The sequence below is a fragment of the Cnephaeus nilssonii genome (assembly GCF_951640355.1).
Source record: "Cnephaeus nilssonii genome assembly, chromosome: 4".
NCBI classification, from domain to species: Eukaryota; Metazoa; Chordata; class Mammalia; order Chiroptera; family Vespertilionidae; genus Cnephaeus; species Cnephaeus nilssonii.
Window position 1 is genome coordinate 75,986,479 of NC_137075.1, and position 14,452 is coordinate 76,000,930.

The 14,452-nt window shown below is 44.5% G+C and overlaps 1 protein-coding gene across 1 annotated transcript in view; it reads right to left on the reverse strand.

The window, feature by feature from the left end:
• CCDC175 (coiled-coil domain containing 175) overlaps positions 1-14,452 on the reverse strand; it is a gene marked incomplete at both ends in the record, with an annotated part of 59,846 nt that overhangs the window by 2,520 nt on the left and 42,874 nt on the right. Inside the window, 6 exons of the mRNA XM_079768993.1 lie at positions 1,209-1,359; positions 1,675-1,718; positions 3,377-3,473; positions 6,141-6,293; positions 8,241-8,320; positions 11,199-11,337. Coding sequence (XP_079625119.1) covers positions 1,209-1,359; positions 1,675-1,718; positions 3,377-3,473; positions 6,141-6,293; positions 8,241-8,320; positions 11,199-11,337 — 664 coding nt within the window. The remainder of the gene's footprint in view (positions 1-1,208; positions 1,360-1,674; positions 1,719-3,376; positions 3,474-6,140; positions 6,294-8,240; positions 8,321-11,198; positions 11,338-14,452) is intronic.

Genomic DNA, 14,452 nt, shown 5'->3' on the forward strand with positions numbered 1-14,452 from the left:
GCTTTTCAAAGTGGTCTATTTAAATCTGCCCCAACACAAAGATTCCATCAGGCCTCAGACAGAAACAGAAGATGCGCTCATGTGAAAATAATGCAATTAACACTTAGAGATAATTTAGCTCTTAAAATTCCGCCTGCCCTACAGTTGCTGGGGATGGCCTGGCCTTGCAAAGAAAATACAAAGTGAGGCAAGGCCCACCAGGGACCCTTTATGCACTCAAACCTAAGAAGCATCACCAGGCACCAGCAGGAAGACCAAGACAGCTTTTTGGCTGATGAGAAGGGGCTTTCCCACAAAATGCTTCATTGGCTGCCTCAACATTACTTCTCCTGTCAGCAATACCCCCAGAACACTGGTTTTTAGCAAATACTGAAATGGTTTTTAATCCCATCACTTTTTCTCAACTTACTTTTATTATATTTCATTTTACTTTCTACACCCTACCTTTATAATTACTTATCTAATGAAGATGCTCTTTAAAATTAAACCTTGATGACCTCTACTAAATCCATATACTTGATTTTTTTTTCCCATTTCGTAACTCCATTGCTTTCCTGTACTCTATTCTCCTGACTCCTCCCCAGCCCTCTCTCCCTCCACACCCCACCGCATCAAGGTCTCCACCCCTGGACCCCCTGCTGTGCCTGTGTGAGGACTCAGCTCCAATGCCCTAGTCTGGACTGGGCTCTGAGTCAGAGTAGGAATTAAGGAGGAAGCTGATATTCCTCTGGAGAGACCTGGCTGCTTGATCCTGAGGCGATCAATCCTGCGCTATAGGATGTATTCACATCTCAGAAGCCCCAGAAGGCATCACTAGGTTGTCAGGAAAGGTAGTCGTTGCTGTTTTTAATTCTAAATTCACCTCGGGAAGAAAAGGTAAACTGATGCTCAGTATCTCCTATTTATGAAGACAAGGAAATGTGTGAGAGAGTTTGGAAAGACTGCTTTGGAAAGTGTTTAAAATAAGAGTTTAAAAAAATCAGAAATAAGCTGAGGTTCAGTTATGGAGAAAACTCTCTTAGGTAGAAGGGAGATTGTCCGGCGCTGCTGCCCTGCCCGCAGATGAGAATCAGTGGGGTGGGTTGTTGGGCATAACTAAGTTACTAGTAGGCAGGCACGCTTATCTGGGGGAGGGCTTTCTTGATCGCACCGGCTATGTAAATGAGCAGGAAGTTCTTTGTTACTGAAGCTCTTGAGGTGCAACTTACCAGGAAGTTCCATAGTGGCTAGGAACCGCAACTCTTCAAGATTCCCTTCTAACCAAATACTGATTTGCTCAATTTTTTCATCTCTTGCACACAGCCTGTCTATTAGACTTTTTATTTCTTGCAAAGTGTCTTCACTACCACATACAAATTCCTTAAAAAAAAAAAAGTAGCATTTTTGGGTGTGTATGAATTGCAATAAAATAAAAAACATATTCTGTCCAGGAAATCATATTCAAGACAAAAATATATATGCAAAATTGGTATTATTCGTGCAAAATAAATGTGCAAATTCGCAAAGTTCTATAAAAGATCTTAGAAGAAATGGATTAGTAAACCACTGAATTAAAAAAATGTTGTCAATGGTTAATTTTCTTATGGAGCTATAATTGACATAGAACATTACATTGTTCGGTAGGTAAAAACTCTTAGAAATAGGATACTTACAGAAGTAAAACAAAAAACTCACCTTTATAGTGAACTGAAATTCTGCCCACAAGTCCAAATATTGTGCTAAAATAAAGATTTTCAAAATGCACAGGTTACTGAAACAATTAGAACATTTTTTATCAAAGAAATGCTATTTGTGTCTCAAAAACTGTTTTGTGTAAATATTCCAAAATGACAGAAGAATTAGATCAGACTTGCCCTCCCACTGCAAACAAGCAGAAAATGGGACAGCGTCAGCCAGGTGGCTGAGTGGGCTTCAGGTGGCTCCAGCCCCCAGCTGCTGAGTTACCCCGGCCATCAAGCTGCCCCACATCAAGCTGCCCCAGCTGAAGTCATGTGGAGCAGACCTGCGTTGTCCCCACCAAGCTCTGACCAAATGGGCAATTTGTGAGCAAAGTAAATGATGTGCTGCAATATGCTCCCCTTTCTTCTCTCTTTAAAAATCAATAAAAATCATATCCTTAGTAAGGATTTTAAAAGAAATAAAATAAAAAAACACTTGTAGATAAATAGTAACCCCAAACTGGAAAGAATTCAAATGCCCTTCAGCTGGTGAATCCTATATAATAAAAGGCCAGAGGCCATAAGCGTCATGACCAGAACAACCACTCGACCAGTCATCATGAGGTGGCATTGACCACCTCTCGGTCCCTACACCCCTGGTCCGCGAGCAGTGGCAGGGTGGAACTGGGGACTGGCGAGTGGGCTGAACGGCTGACCTCTTGGTCCATGTCCCCAGCCCACAGGCTCTGATGGACCAACGATGGTGAACGGGGGAATCGGAGTGGGTGGCAGGAGGACCGGGCTGGCTGTCAGGCCGTTGGATCACCAGCTCATCCCTGGCTGCTCGGGGGCTCAGGCCTGCAGGAAAGCAGGCGCCGGCAACTTCACCTCCACGTGCGTGTGCCAGGCCGGCCGCTGATGGAACGTGCTGCCCGCTTGGGGTTGCTCACACTGGGGCAGATAGGTCACAGGCACGCCCCGCAGCTTCCATCAGCGCCTCAAGCCCCAGCAGCAGTGGCAGTGGCGACGGTGCCTGAATGAGTGGCCCTGAGTGGGCAGCGTGTTCCATCAGCGGCCGGCCTGGCGAACGCACATGGGGGTGAAGTCACCAGCGCCTGCTTTCCCACAGGCCTGAGCCCCCCTAGCAGCCGGGGATGAGCTGGTGATCCCAACGGCCTGCCAGCCTGGCGGCGGAGGCGGCGTTTGGCCTGGGGACTGGCAAATGGGCAGAAGATGGCCCTGATCGCAGGAGGCTAGGCCTAGGGACCCAACCCACATATTTCATGCGCTGGGCCTCTAATGGATAAGAAAAACATGGTATAGCCATGTAGTAGAATACTATACAGCTACATAAAGGAGCAAGCCAATGATACGTGCAACAACATGGATGGGTCTTAAAAACAGCTGGTTGAGTGAAAGAAGCCCGGTACAAAAGTGTGCATAGTCTATCGTTCCATTTATATCCAGTCCTTAGTGACAGAAAGCAGGTCAGTGGTTTCCAAGAACTGGAGGTCGGGTGGGACTACAAAGGAACACAAGGAATGAGAATGCTCTATATCTTGTTTGTGCTGGTAGCGGTTACAATGGAATGCACATTTATCAAAACTCACTGAACTTACGATGGTGCATCTATTGCATGCAAACCAGTGAAATTTAATTTAAATAAAACAAAAGCTTTCTACTTTATATGCAAAGATCACACAGGACCCATTACTTACCGTGATTAGCTACCAGGTGCCAGGACAGGTCACTGAAGATGGACATGCTGGCTTCTCGGGCGAACGGCTCTATCTTGGTCTTTATGTGTGCAATATACTGGAAATCAAAGGCATGGCATTGCTTTAGGCAGTTTAGTTACTGTAAATTAGTTCTCGGTGCAGTCATTCAGCAAACATTTATTGATCCCTCCTCTGTGCCATCAACTGTTCTAGGTGCAGTGGTAACAGTGGTGAACAGCCCTGTCAAGCTTACATTCCAGTGAGGAAGATAGAGAGCCTACTTTCTAGCAAGCATTTCGGCACCCAAATAAACTGAATATAATTTTACATAGAAGAAATTAAATGGTATTCTAAATGCTCGCTCGCTCGCTCTCCCCCCCTCTCTTCCACTCTCCCCCCCTCTCTTCCACTCTCCCCCCCCCCCCTCTCTCTCTCTCTCTCACACACACACACACACACACACACATGCACCTTATGCAAAACGGTGTGCAGTGAATGTCACAGCAGCGATGCTGCCTGACTGGAGGAACTCAGCATAAGATCTGGGAGAGGGTTTCCTGAGGCAGAAGACCCCACAGAAGCGCTCACTGGGCTGGTGATGGTGGTAACCGTGGTTTGTATACTAGAGTCATGGCTTTCTCTCTGACCACCCACTACTCAGGAACTCTAACGTCTCTGGGAACTCTGAAAGGACGGGCTTTGGGATGTAAACGTGGCACTGGTCCAGTTTCAAGAGAGAAATAGTAGTGACTAGAAACTACTGAAAAAAAATATAAGAAATAGTATCCACCACAGAAGGAGATGACATAGAACTGTTTTTAATCACAGTGGTACAGGGTCTACTCATGCAGCCTTGACCTTGTGTCAACCTTTGCATGGCTTGTTGGCAGATACTATAGAAAACCAAAGTCAAGTCCAAATCACCATTCCTGCCTCTCTTTGAACGTGCTCACTATTTGTAGACTTGCCTAGTTCAGCTGGCCTCCTGAAACTCTCAAATGGGTTAGCACACTGAATTGTAATGATCTATTTATAGACCCATCTCCTGGGCCAGAGGGTGGGCTTCCCAAGGGCTCGGGGCGGTGCCTTATTCAGCTCTGCATTCACCGCACCTTCCCCAGGGTTTGGGACTCTGCAGATGCTTGCAGTGTGTGTTGAGTGAAGACACATAATCAGCAAAACAGAGTGGTGAGTGAATAAGATAAAAGCACAGGGTCATCCAGGGGAATCAGGAGATTGGGCATTTAATCCAAAAGGGGAACTTTTAGAATCAACCTTTGACATAGGCATTCATTTGCTTGCTCATTTACCATAATAGCAGTAAAATTCCAAGTATTTTAATAAATAATATATATCACCTTGACAGGAAGACAATAGAGTGGAGTATTTCCATGAGTGGATGGAATTTCTTATGAGTTTGGTTCAAGGACTAGAAGAACAAAGACGTGTTGCGTGTGTGGGCGTTACTGGTGATGGTACCATGGAGCTCCATGGAGCACATTTACTTTTTCAAAGTACCTTGGGACCTTCTATGCCATTTTAATTCTACCAAAAAATACACATGCTATTGGTGGGGAAACTGTTGTCGTTGAACTAAGGACAACCGTCACCCAGAGAGCTAAAGGAATGTTCTCCTCACTTAGAGACTTATTGCTGTAGGACTGCTTTTATTTTTCCAACTATTAAAAAATTCTAAAAAAAATGCAGAGCCTCAGTTTCCCCCTCTATAAAAGGGGCAGAATATATTATCCACGTTATAAGGTTATTGGGATCACCCCATGGGACCGAATCCCTCTTACATGCGAGGGACCTCGCAAAGAGCTGGGATACACTGACCCACTTCCTGACCTATGGATGGTTCACTGCGGGGGGGGGGGGGGGGAGATACAATCAGTACCAAACAACCTAATTTTTAAAATGGACAAAAGAACAAGCACTTCACAAAGAGGTTATACAAGTGGCCAAAACACATGGACAAGTGCTGCTTCACGCGTCATCAGGAAAATACAAATAACGGGACCCCATCGGGCACCCTCCAGAATGGTTCCATTGAAAAAGACCAAGCTTCGGTGAGAATGTGGAACAGCTGGTGTGCTCATACATGACTGCCGGAGTGGCAATTACTGCAGCTTCTTTGGGAAACTGGCACTGTGCACTAAAGTGGGCGTCTACATCTCCATGGCTCTGTGATTCCACTTGAGTGTATGCCCAACAGAAATACGTACATATGTTCACTAAAAAAACACACACACATGTACTAGCATTTTCCTAGCAACACTATTTGTAATAGTTCACGCGAGAAACTCTGAACCCCCATCAGCGGTAGAGTATGTAAATAAATTGTAGTAGAATCCTACAATCGAGTACTATCCAGCACTAAGAATGAAGGAACCTCAACTGCACCCGACAATAAAGATGAACCTCGCAAGCATAGGGTTGAGCAAAAAAGTGCGCACTGTCTCATTCCGCATGTATCATGTCCCAAAACAGGCAAAACTAGTCTGTCGTGTTAGAAGCCCATCTGGTGTTGCCCTACTGAGGCGGTCGGGGACGGGAAGGGACTGAGAGGGTACATGGACACCAGTAACGCTTTGTTGCTCCATCTGGGTGCTGGTCACCCCGGTGTGTTCATTAGGCTTTACACGTATGATTTGGTCACCGTCCTATAGGTACTTTAAGCTTCATTTAAAAGCCTTTAAGAGCTGTTCTCTCACAACGATTACAACCAGAACCACTGTGCACACTGAAGTGCTCTTGAACGTACCTGTTTCAACCTTTCGTTTTCCAGGAGCAAAGCTTCTGTTTCTAGGTCATGTACATATATTTCATTTTCTAAGTTCTTTAGAATTTCAAAATGACTTTTGATTCTATTGCTTTCTTGATGCCGCAAATGTTGTAATTCTTGCTTCAGTTTATTCTGCTCAGACATAAAGCCCACAGTTAACTCACAGATTCAACAAGCAGGGCACTGATGCATTAGGCCGCCTGGACCACGTTCAGAGGGGAGTCCCAAGTAAGTCCTGAACCATCAGCAGAAGCTATGCAGACCTTCCCGCAGAAAAACTTTGTATTAAATCCAAAAGCTGAGTCATGGGAATTCATTCATGGACTCTGGGAAGCAGGTCTATGGGCCCTAAGTTAAGTTATTGAGACAACTTCACAAAACAGAATAAATGTTGATATATGAACAATTGTCCAGCAAAAGTAGGGAAGAGGAGAATGAAGTTTGTTGAGGATTTTCCGAGAGGATTTACTATTTCTTGAAGGAAAAGAATATTACTTTATAGATTTTTAAGAAACTTTGTTTTCTCGACAATCTCTACAGTTATTATACTGTTATGAATCACAATCTTTATTCATTGCACAATCATCACTAGCAGCATCTTATTAAGAACATAAAATTGTATATATTGTATACTTACAATTTTCCCCTTCATATCTCTCTATGCCAATAACATGTTAAAAGTTACTTTTTATATCAGTGCATCTCAAAAAATAGAATGTTTCCATTTTTAATTAAGTAACTCCACATACATGCTTAACTACTGATTATAAATTTTAAAAAGGTAGTAAACATCTCTTTACCTGTTCCCTTTTCATCCACTCCCTCCCTACCCTGCAAACCTCTGACCACTTATCCTTGTCTTTATAGGAATTTACCAAAGTCACAGATCTGAAAAGGACTTTAGAAAGCATAACCCAGTCTCTACCTTATAAATAAGGAAACAGGCCACCTAATTATGTTCCCATGGTTACATGTTAGTTGCTTCTAGAGTCCCTGTCTCTCTCTTTATATATACACTAGAGACCCGGTGCATGGAATTCGTGCATGGGGAGGTGGAAGGTCCCTCAGACCAGCCTGAACCCTCTCCAATATGGGATATCCCTCTCGCAATCTGGGACCGCTGGCTCCTAACCACTCGCCTGCCTGACTGCCTCTAACCGCCTCTGCCTGCCGGCTAGATCACCGCTGAACTGCTCTCCCCTGCCAGCCTGATCGCCCCTAACCACCTCTGCCTTGGCCCCTGCCACTGTGGCTTCGTCCAGAAGGTCATCCGGAAGATGTCCCGTCTAATTAGCATATTACCCTTTTATTACTATAGATACTAGAGGCCTGGTGCATGAATTCGTGCACCAGTGGGGTCCCTCAGCCTGGCCTGTGGGATTGGGCCGAAACTGGCTCTCTGACATCCCCAAAGGGGTCCCAGATTGTGAGAGGGCACAAGCCAGGCTGAGGGACCCCATTGGTGCACAATTGGGGCCAGGAAGGGAGGTAGGAGGTTGACCAGCTGGGGAGAGACCGTGGGAGGGCTCCAGCGTGTGTCTGGCCCATCTTGCTCAGTCCTGATTGGCCAGACCCCAGCAGCAAGCTAACCTACCAGTGGGAGCGTCTGCCCCTGGGTGGTCAGTGCACATCACAGCAACTGGTTGACGGGCTGACTGTCTGCTCCCTGGTGGTCAGTGCATGTCATAGCAAGCAGTTGAGGGGCCTTAGCATATCATTAGCATATTATGCTTTGATTGGTTCAACAGCTGACCGGATGACCAGACACTTAGCATATTAGGCTTTTATTATATAGGATACAGACATGCATATACACACATATACACATATATTGATATATGAACAACTCTCCAGCAAAAGTGGGGAAGAGGATATACAAATACACATATATATGTATGTGTATATGTGAGTATATTGTTACAAAAATTGCAAAACATTAATATTAAAAGGGTACGTTTAATCAATGTGGATTTCCTGAAAACTCCAAAGGTGCCAAAGTAGTATTGTGAGTATATACCAACATTTTTTTATACCAACATTTTAATAGAAGAAAGAAGAATGGATGCATGGACTCTTTACCATACTGTTCACTTGTCTTGTAAATTCTCTTGTCATTTGAGAAATCTGATCGTTCAGTAAATTCTGTTCCTGTTTTTGTTCTATAAAAGAGATACAGAGAGAAAATAACTACCCACAATGTTCTCTGGCTTAAAAAAAACACATCAAAATAAAAAAGGAACCTGGTTTTAAAAGTCAAATACTATGGCTTATAATAAAACCCACACCTGTGTCTGACTCCTAAGGCTAAAATCATAGCTGGAAATGATATAATTTGCAAATTCATGATAAGAAACAGGAAAAAATAATCTCCACATGGTAGTAGATAAAGAAGTTGATTCTACCTTTTACCAACTACAGGAAGAAACCACATAATATAGTTGCTGCTAATTCTTAATTTTGAACAATCTTTAAAAAAGAAAAGGAAAAATTTGACAACAGCAACAGTAAGATTTTGTTATAAAGAAGAGGAAATTTGTAGCTAAGAAAAAAAAAAACCGGTGGAGGATCCAAGATGGTGGCATAGGTAAACACCTAAACTGCTGCCTCGTACAACAATTTCAAAACTACAACTAAAAGACAAAACGTCTATCACCCAGAATGGGAAAGCTGGCTGAGTGGAAGTTCTACAACTAGAAGGAAAGAGAAAAGAGCATTGAGACGTGCACAAACGCTGAAAAGCTGAGGTACAGAGGCGCACGATCCGGGCTGGCGGTGGGAGTTGCTTTGTTCAACCCAAAGGGAGACAAGCTCCCGATTACTCTGAAATCCAGTTCTGGAGAGACACAGGGGACCCAAACTCCTACGGGGAGAAGCTGGACTCTCTGCCATCAGGTCAGAAAGTGAGGGTGGCTTGCTTGCAGAACTACGCGCAGGAATAATTGTTTACTGCGCTGGGGGGCATGGGACACGGGGACGCGATCGTAGATGCAGAGACAGCTGACTGGCAGCCATCACTGTTTGCCACGCCCTAGCCTAGTGACGCCCTGAGACCCCGCCCCGCACAATCTACACACCCACCCAAGCTCCACGCAGCGGCTTTTGTATATGAATGGCCTGCGCTATCGCAGTGTAACCAAATAAACTGCAGCTCTGGGGAGACAACTCCAAAACCTCCAAACCCCAAGCAAAGAGGAGAAAACTGTAGTTCTCGCTGTAGCTCCTGCTGGGTGGCCTCAGACAGTAGCTGACGTGCACCCCATTGGAGATCCAGAAGCCAGTGTACCTAGTGGTCAGTGTGAGACTTCCAACTCCTCCATAAGTGACACATTCAAGAGGCAGACTCAGTGAGCACCAAAGCCCCACTGAAACAAGTGCTGCACCATAAGCGTGTCTCCAGCGCAGCAGTTCTTCCATTATAGACACAGCGGGTCCTCATAGCCAATTGGCCTGGAGGTCAATTCCTCCCAGTGTACCAACAGCAATCAAGGCTTAACTACACCAAGACTTTGCACTCAGCTCACAAAAGGGTGTACCAAGACTGTCCACCTCAGGTGATTGGGGAGGCTGAGCTACTGGCCCCTATAGGTCACCTACCACACAAAGCCACTCCATCAACACAGGGAAGCAACCAAAATGCGGAGACAAAGAAACATGTCACGAATGAAAGAAATGGAGGAAAGCAAACTACTGGACGACATAGAGTTCAAAACCACGTTTATAAGGTTACTCAAGAATCTTCTAAAAATTGCTAAGAAACTTGATGAGACCTCCGAGGAGCTTAGTGAGACCTTCAAGGACCTTAATGAGAATGCCAAAAAAATGGAAAAGGACCAGTCAGAAATTAAGCATACATTGTCTGAAATAAAGAATATACAGAAACTCAACTGTAGATCAATGTACCCCAAGAATCAAACCAAAGATCTGAAATATGAGGAAATGAAAAACACCCAACCAGAAAAACAAAAAGAAAAAAGAATAAAAAAATATGAAGATAGTGTAAGGAGCCTTTGGGACAACTTTAAGCGTACCAACATCCGAATTATGGAGGTGCCAAAAGAAGAGAGAGAGCAAAATATTGAAAACCTATTAGAAGAAATAATGACAGAAAACTTTCCCTACCTGGTGAAAGAAATAGACATACAAGTTCAGGAAGTGCACAGAACCCCAAACAAGAGGAATCCAAAGAGGACCACACCAAGTCACATCATAATTAAAATGCCAAGGGCAAAAGACAAAGAGAGAATCTTGAAAGTAGCAAGAGAAAAACAGTTAGTTACCTACAAGGGAGTACCCATACGACTGTCAGCTGATTTCTCAACAGAAACTATGCAGGCCAGAAGGGAGTGGCAAGAAATATTCAAAGTGATGAACAGCAAGAACCTACAACCAAGATTACTCTACGCAGCAAAGCTATCATTCAGAATTGAAGGTCAGATACAGAGCTTCACAGACAAGAAAAAGCTAAAGGAGTTCATCACCACCAAACCAGGATTACGTGAAATGCTGAAGGGTATTCTTTAAGCAGAGGAAGAAGAAGAAAAAGGTAAAGATGAAAATTATGAACAACAAAATGACATCAAATACATACCTACCAACAAGTGAATCGGAAAATCAAGTGAATAAAAAATCTGATGAACAGAATGGACTGATGACTATAATAGAATCAGGGACATAGAAAGGGAGTGGATTGACAATTCTCAAGGGGAAGCGGGTGTGAGGGGTGTGGGAAGAGATTGGACAAAAATCTTACACCTATGGATGAAGACAGTGGCGGGGGGTAAGGGCATGGGGTGGGGTGGGGAATCAGGTGGAGGGGAGCTATGGGGGGGGGGGGGGAGAGGAACACCTGTAATAATCTGAACAATAAAGATTAAAAAAAAAACAACACACCAAACCCTAGAGACTAGAGTTAAAGGTGATGAGGAAAGGTGAAGGAAATTCAACCTTGCTTTGGTGGGTGGGTGAACTACCTGTTAGAAGACAATGATGAAATCCTTACCTGGGCTTAAGGTCAATTACTTAGTGCTTCATACATACCTAAGAGAATACGACCCAGCTCTTGAAACATTTTGTTTTTGAGCTTATATTCTTCTTCTGTCCCGTGAAGTTTGGGAAGATATGTGACTAGTTCATCTTCCTTTATTTTGGTACTTTCCATTTCCTTAACAATTTTTTGCTTTAAAGAAAGTAAAACTGATTGTGAGGCATGATTTCAGAGAACTGACATAACAGTCGAGAGTAATTATAAATTATTTGAGGGATAGAGTTCTCTCTTGGTCTTCTCCTGTCCTAAGGTGCATAGCAAGGTATCTGGCACATCTTAGATATTTTAATAATATTTGCTGGCTGACTCACCTAGAAACTAAGACGATGAGAGTCAATGGCTTTCCAAAGATCCTCTCAGTTCTATAGCTCTATTGCTACAATTCTGCTGTTACCATGTGTGTATTCCCAAATCATTTGAGGAATTTCTCTTGGTGGACCATATTTTATGGGGGGAAAAACAAAAACAAGCAAACAGGCAGCAGGACAGATTATGCACATGTTCTAAGAAATGTGCATGTAAATAAGAAATGGGAGGGAGGGAGCAATAATTGGATATACTTCTATAGCAAGCGTGTCAAACTCGCAGCCCATGGGCCCCATGCGGCTCACAGGAAATATTTTTGCAGCAGCCCAGCCAATATAACGGTATGCAAGCAACATTTTAATAAAAATTCTGTGACTTAACCTTTTGCACTCGGATGTCAAGTGTGACTCGACACAGTTAGCATTAGAATAAAGGAATCGAGAAAAAAGCAAGCGAGTGCAAAGGGTTAATATTTACAATATCCTGTTACACATTATTAATAACGAACTACAACATTCCCTAATAACTGATTACTATAATCCTGTTGCATTCATTTCCCTTACACGCCTTACGCGCAGGTGCACCATTTCTCCCCACTAATACCAGCAGTGAATATTTTAGCAGCTAATTGCCACGTCATTAGTCTTGTATTGACTTGTTTGGTGTGCGCAACAGGAAATATTTCACTTTCAGAGAACAAGAAATATAGGCTTATTTGCATTACATTTATTAATTTGTGCAGTTATTCAGTGTCTGGTAAGTTAATGTTCAAGAAAAAATATTAATTTTTATTAAAATGTTCTATTATTTTATGTTAACGATTACTCATTTATTTCAACCCATTGTATTCAGTGTGTCTCTATCAAAATAAACCTACATTTCTATGAAAATTGAAGCTTTTGTTTTTTTTTGCGGCCCGCATAAACTTAAACCTTGTTTATTTGGCCCGTGTTAGCCTTTGAGTTTGACATGCTTGTTCTACAGCAAATGGGTACAAAATGCCCAAAGCAAAGCATGAATTTGCCTGCTTACGTATTCAAACTCAGGCTTTGTTTCGTTTCAAATGGAGTAATTGTTTTAGAAAGTCAGGATGGGTTTAAAATGGTGATAAAGGCAGAGGCGGCCAGCTGACCTTCACTAGCCATTCTCCTGTCTTGAACCTCAGGACTCCGGAGTTCAGCAGAGCATATGGCTGCCAGCTACAGGGGTTTCTGATTCCCTTGCAGGTGGGTGTGACCAAGAGTAAGTGAGCAGAAGTGGCTCGTGCCACTTCTGGGCCTCGCCCCTGCAGCCAGAAGGGGTGTGTGCCCCCTTGGCCCCTTCCTCCCTCCCCTGGCTGGAGAGGATGAGGGTGGAAGCCGACACCTGGACCCACAGCTGTTAGCCAGATGCTGAGCAGGTGGACCTGCCCCTCCCGCCTGGACTGCTCTCCTTTAGCCTCTACCGAGAAAGAGAAAGAACCGTCTCTCCTGCTGTAACGACCAGACCAGTGGGTCTTCTCAACTAGTAGATATGCAGGCTCTTAAGATTTGAATAGGCCATACTTGACCCAGTTTACTCTGAAAAACTTGCATTTTTATTTTTAGCCAAGTTGTACCTGCCTGTAACTTGAAGAAATCCCTGAGCGCCAGCAGGGCAGCAATGGACGTGCTTCCCCAGCAGGAGGCGCCCTAAAACACAGCTGAGCAGAGGCCAGTGCCCTGTGACCCCACCAAAGAGATAAAACTCGGATGCCAGAGACCAGCTCGGGTGGGTACTATAGCGCCAGGTTCAGATAGGACCAGCATCTCTTGGGCATACCTTCTAGGACCCCGCAAGGGACATGCCCACTTAAACGAGGCACCGAACCCAGGAAAGCCCAATGTCATGATGAAGACGCAGCACACCAACCAGGGGGCTTTTCTACACAAGCTGTGCTACCCGCCCCTACAGCTGACAGTGCCCCTTTGTCAGGCTGCCAGGCAGGAAGACAACGAGTTCGGCCAAAGTCAACTTCTCAACAGAGAGAGGCTTGCTAGCCCTTTACAACACACCTTGCATATGCTCACTGTGCTTTGGCATCTTTTTGATACAAGCAGCTTGCTTACACCCTAATTAACACAGTGATGCACCAGCCTACGTCCCCTCCTAAATTGCCATTAAAAACCTTATAAATAAATATAGAAACACACACACACACACAAAACACCATGATTTAAAAATGTCACAGTGCAGAATCAGGAGAAAATTTCAATTGTGTGTTATCTGTATTATGTTCTCTACAGAAGAATAGTGGGGGGCGGGGGGAGGATAAGGAGGTGTGTGAATGTATTAATTCATTCCTATTGTCTGCACTCTCCCCATCTCTGCTCCAGCCACCTGTCCCCTTTCTGTTCCTCAGGTAGGACAGTCCTGCCTCAGACCATCATGCTCAACATGCCCTCTGCCTGGCACCGCCTCCTACAGACTGCACGCTCCCTCACGCCTGCAGGGCTGGGCCCTCTCTGACTACCCTATTCAAAACAGCACACACTCCAGCCCATGTCCCTGCTTTCTTTTTCTCTATAGCATTCATCACCATCGAACATACTACATGTTCCGTTTGTTTATCTTGTTTCTTTGCAAACTCCCCCCGCTGGGAGTTTGAAAGGCCAAGCTCTGTTGTTCTTTTGTTTTCTGTCAGCATCTGGAAGGATACCTGGCACCCGGATGTGGTACAACCAACAGAGAAGTGCTCCCTCCCACCGCTCCCCGCCCGTCCCCTCTGATTCTGTCATTCTGTGCCGCACGCTCTGCCATCTGCTCCCAGCCTGGTGCCGGCGGCCACGTCACCTGTTCCTAGGCCAGGCCAGCGCTCGGACATCTCTGCCCGAGTGCCTGTGCCCCCGAATTGCTGACTTTCCTGCACATCCCCTCGAAGTTACATTTTTTAATTCAGGAAAGGACGTTTGATGCCAGTTTT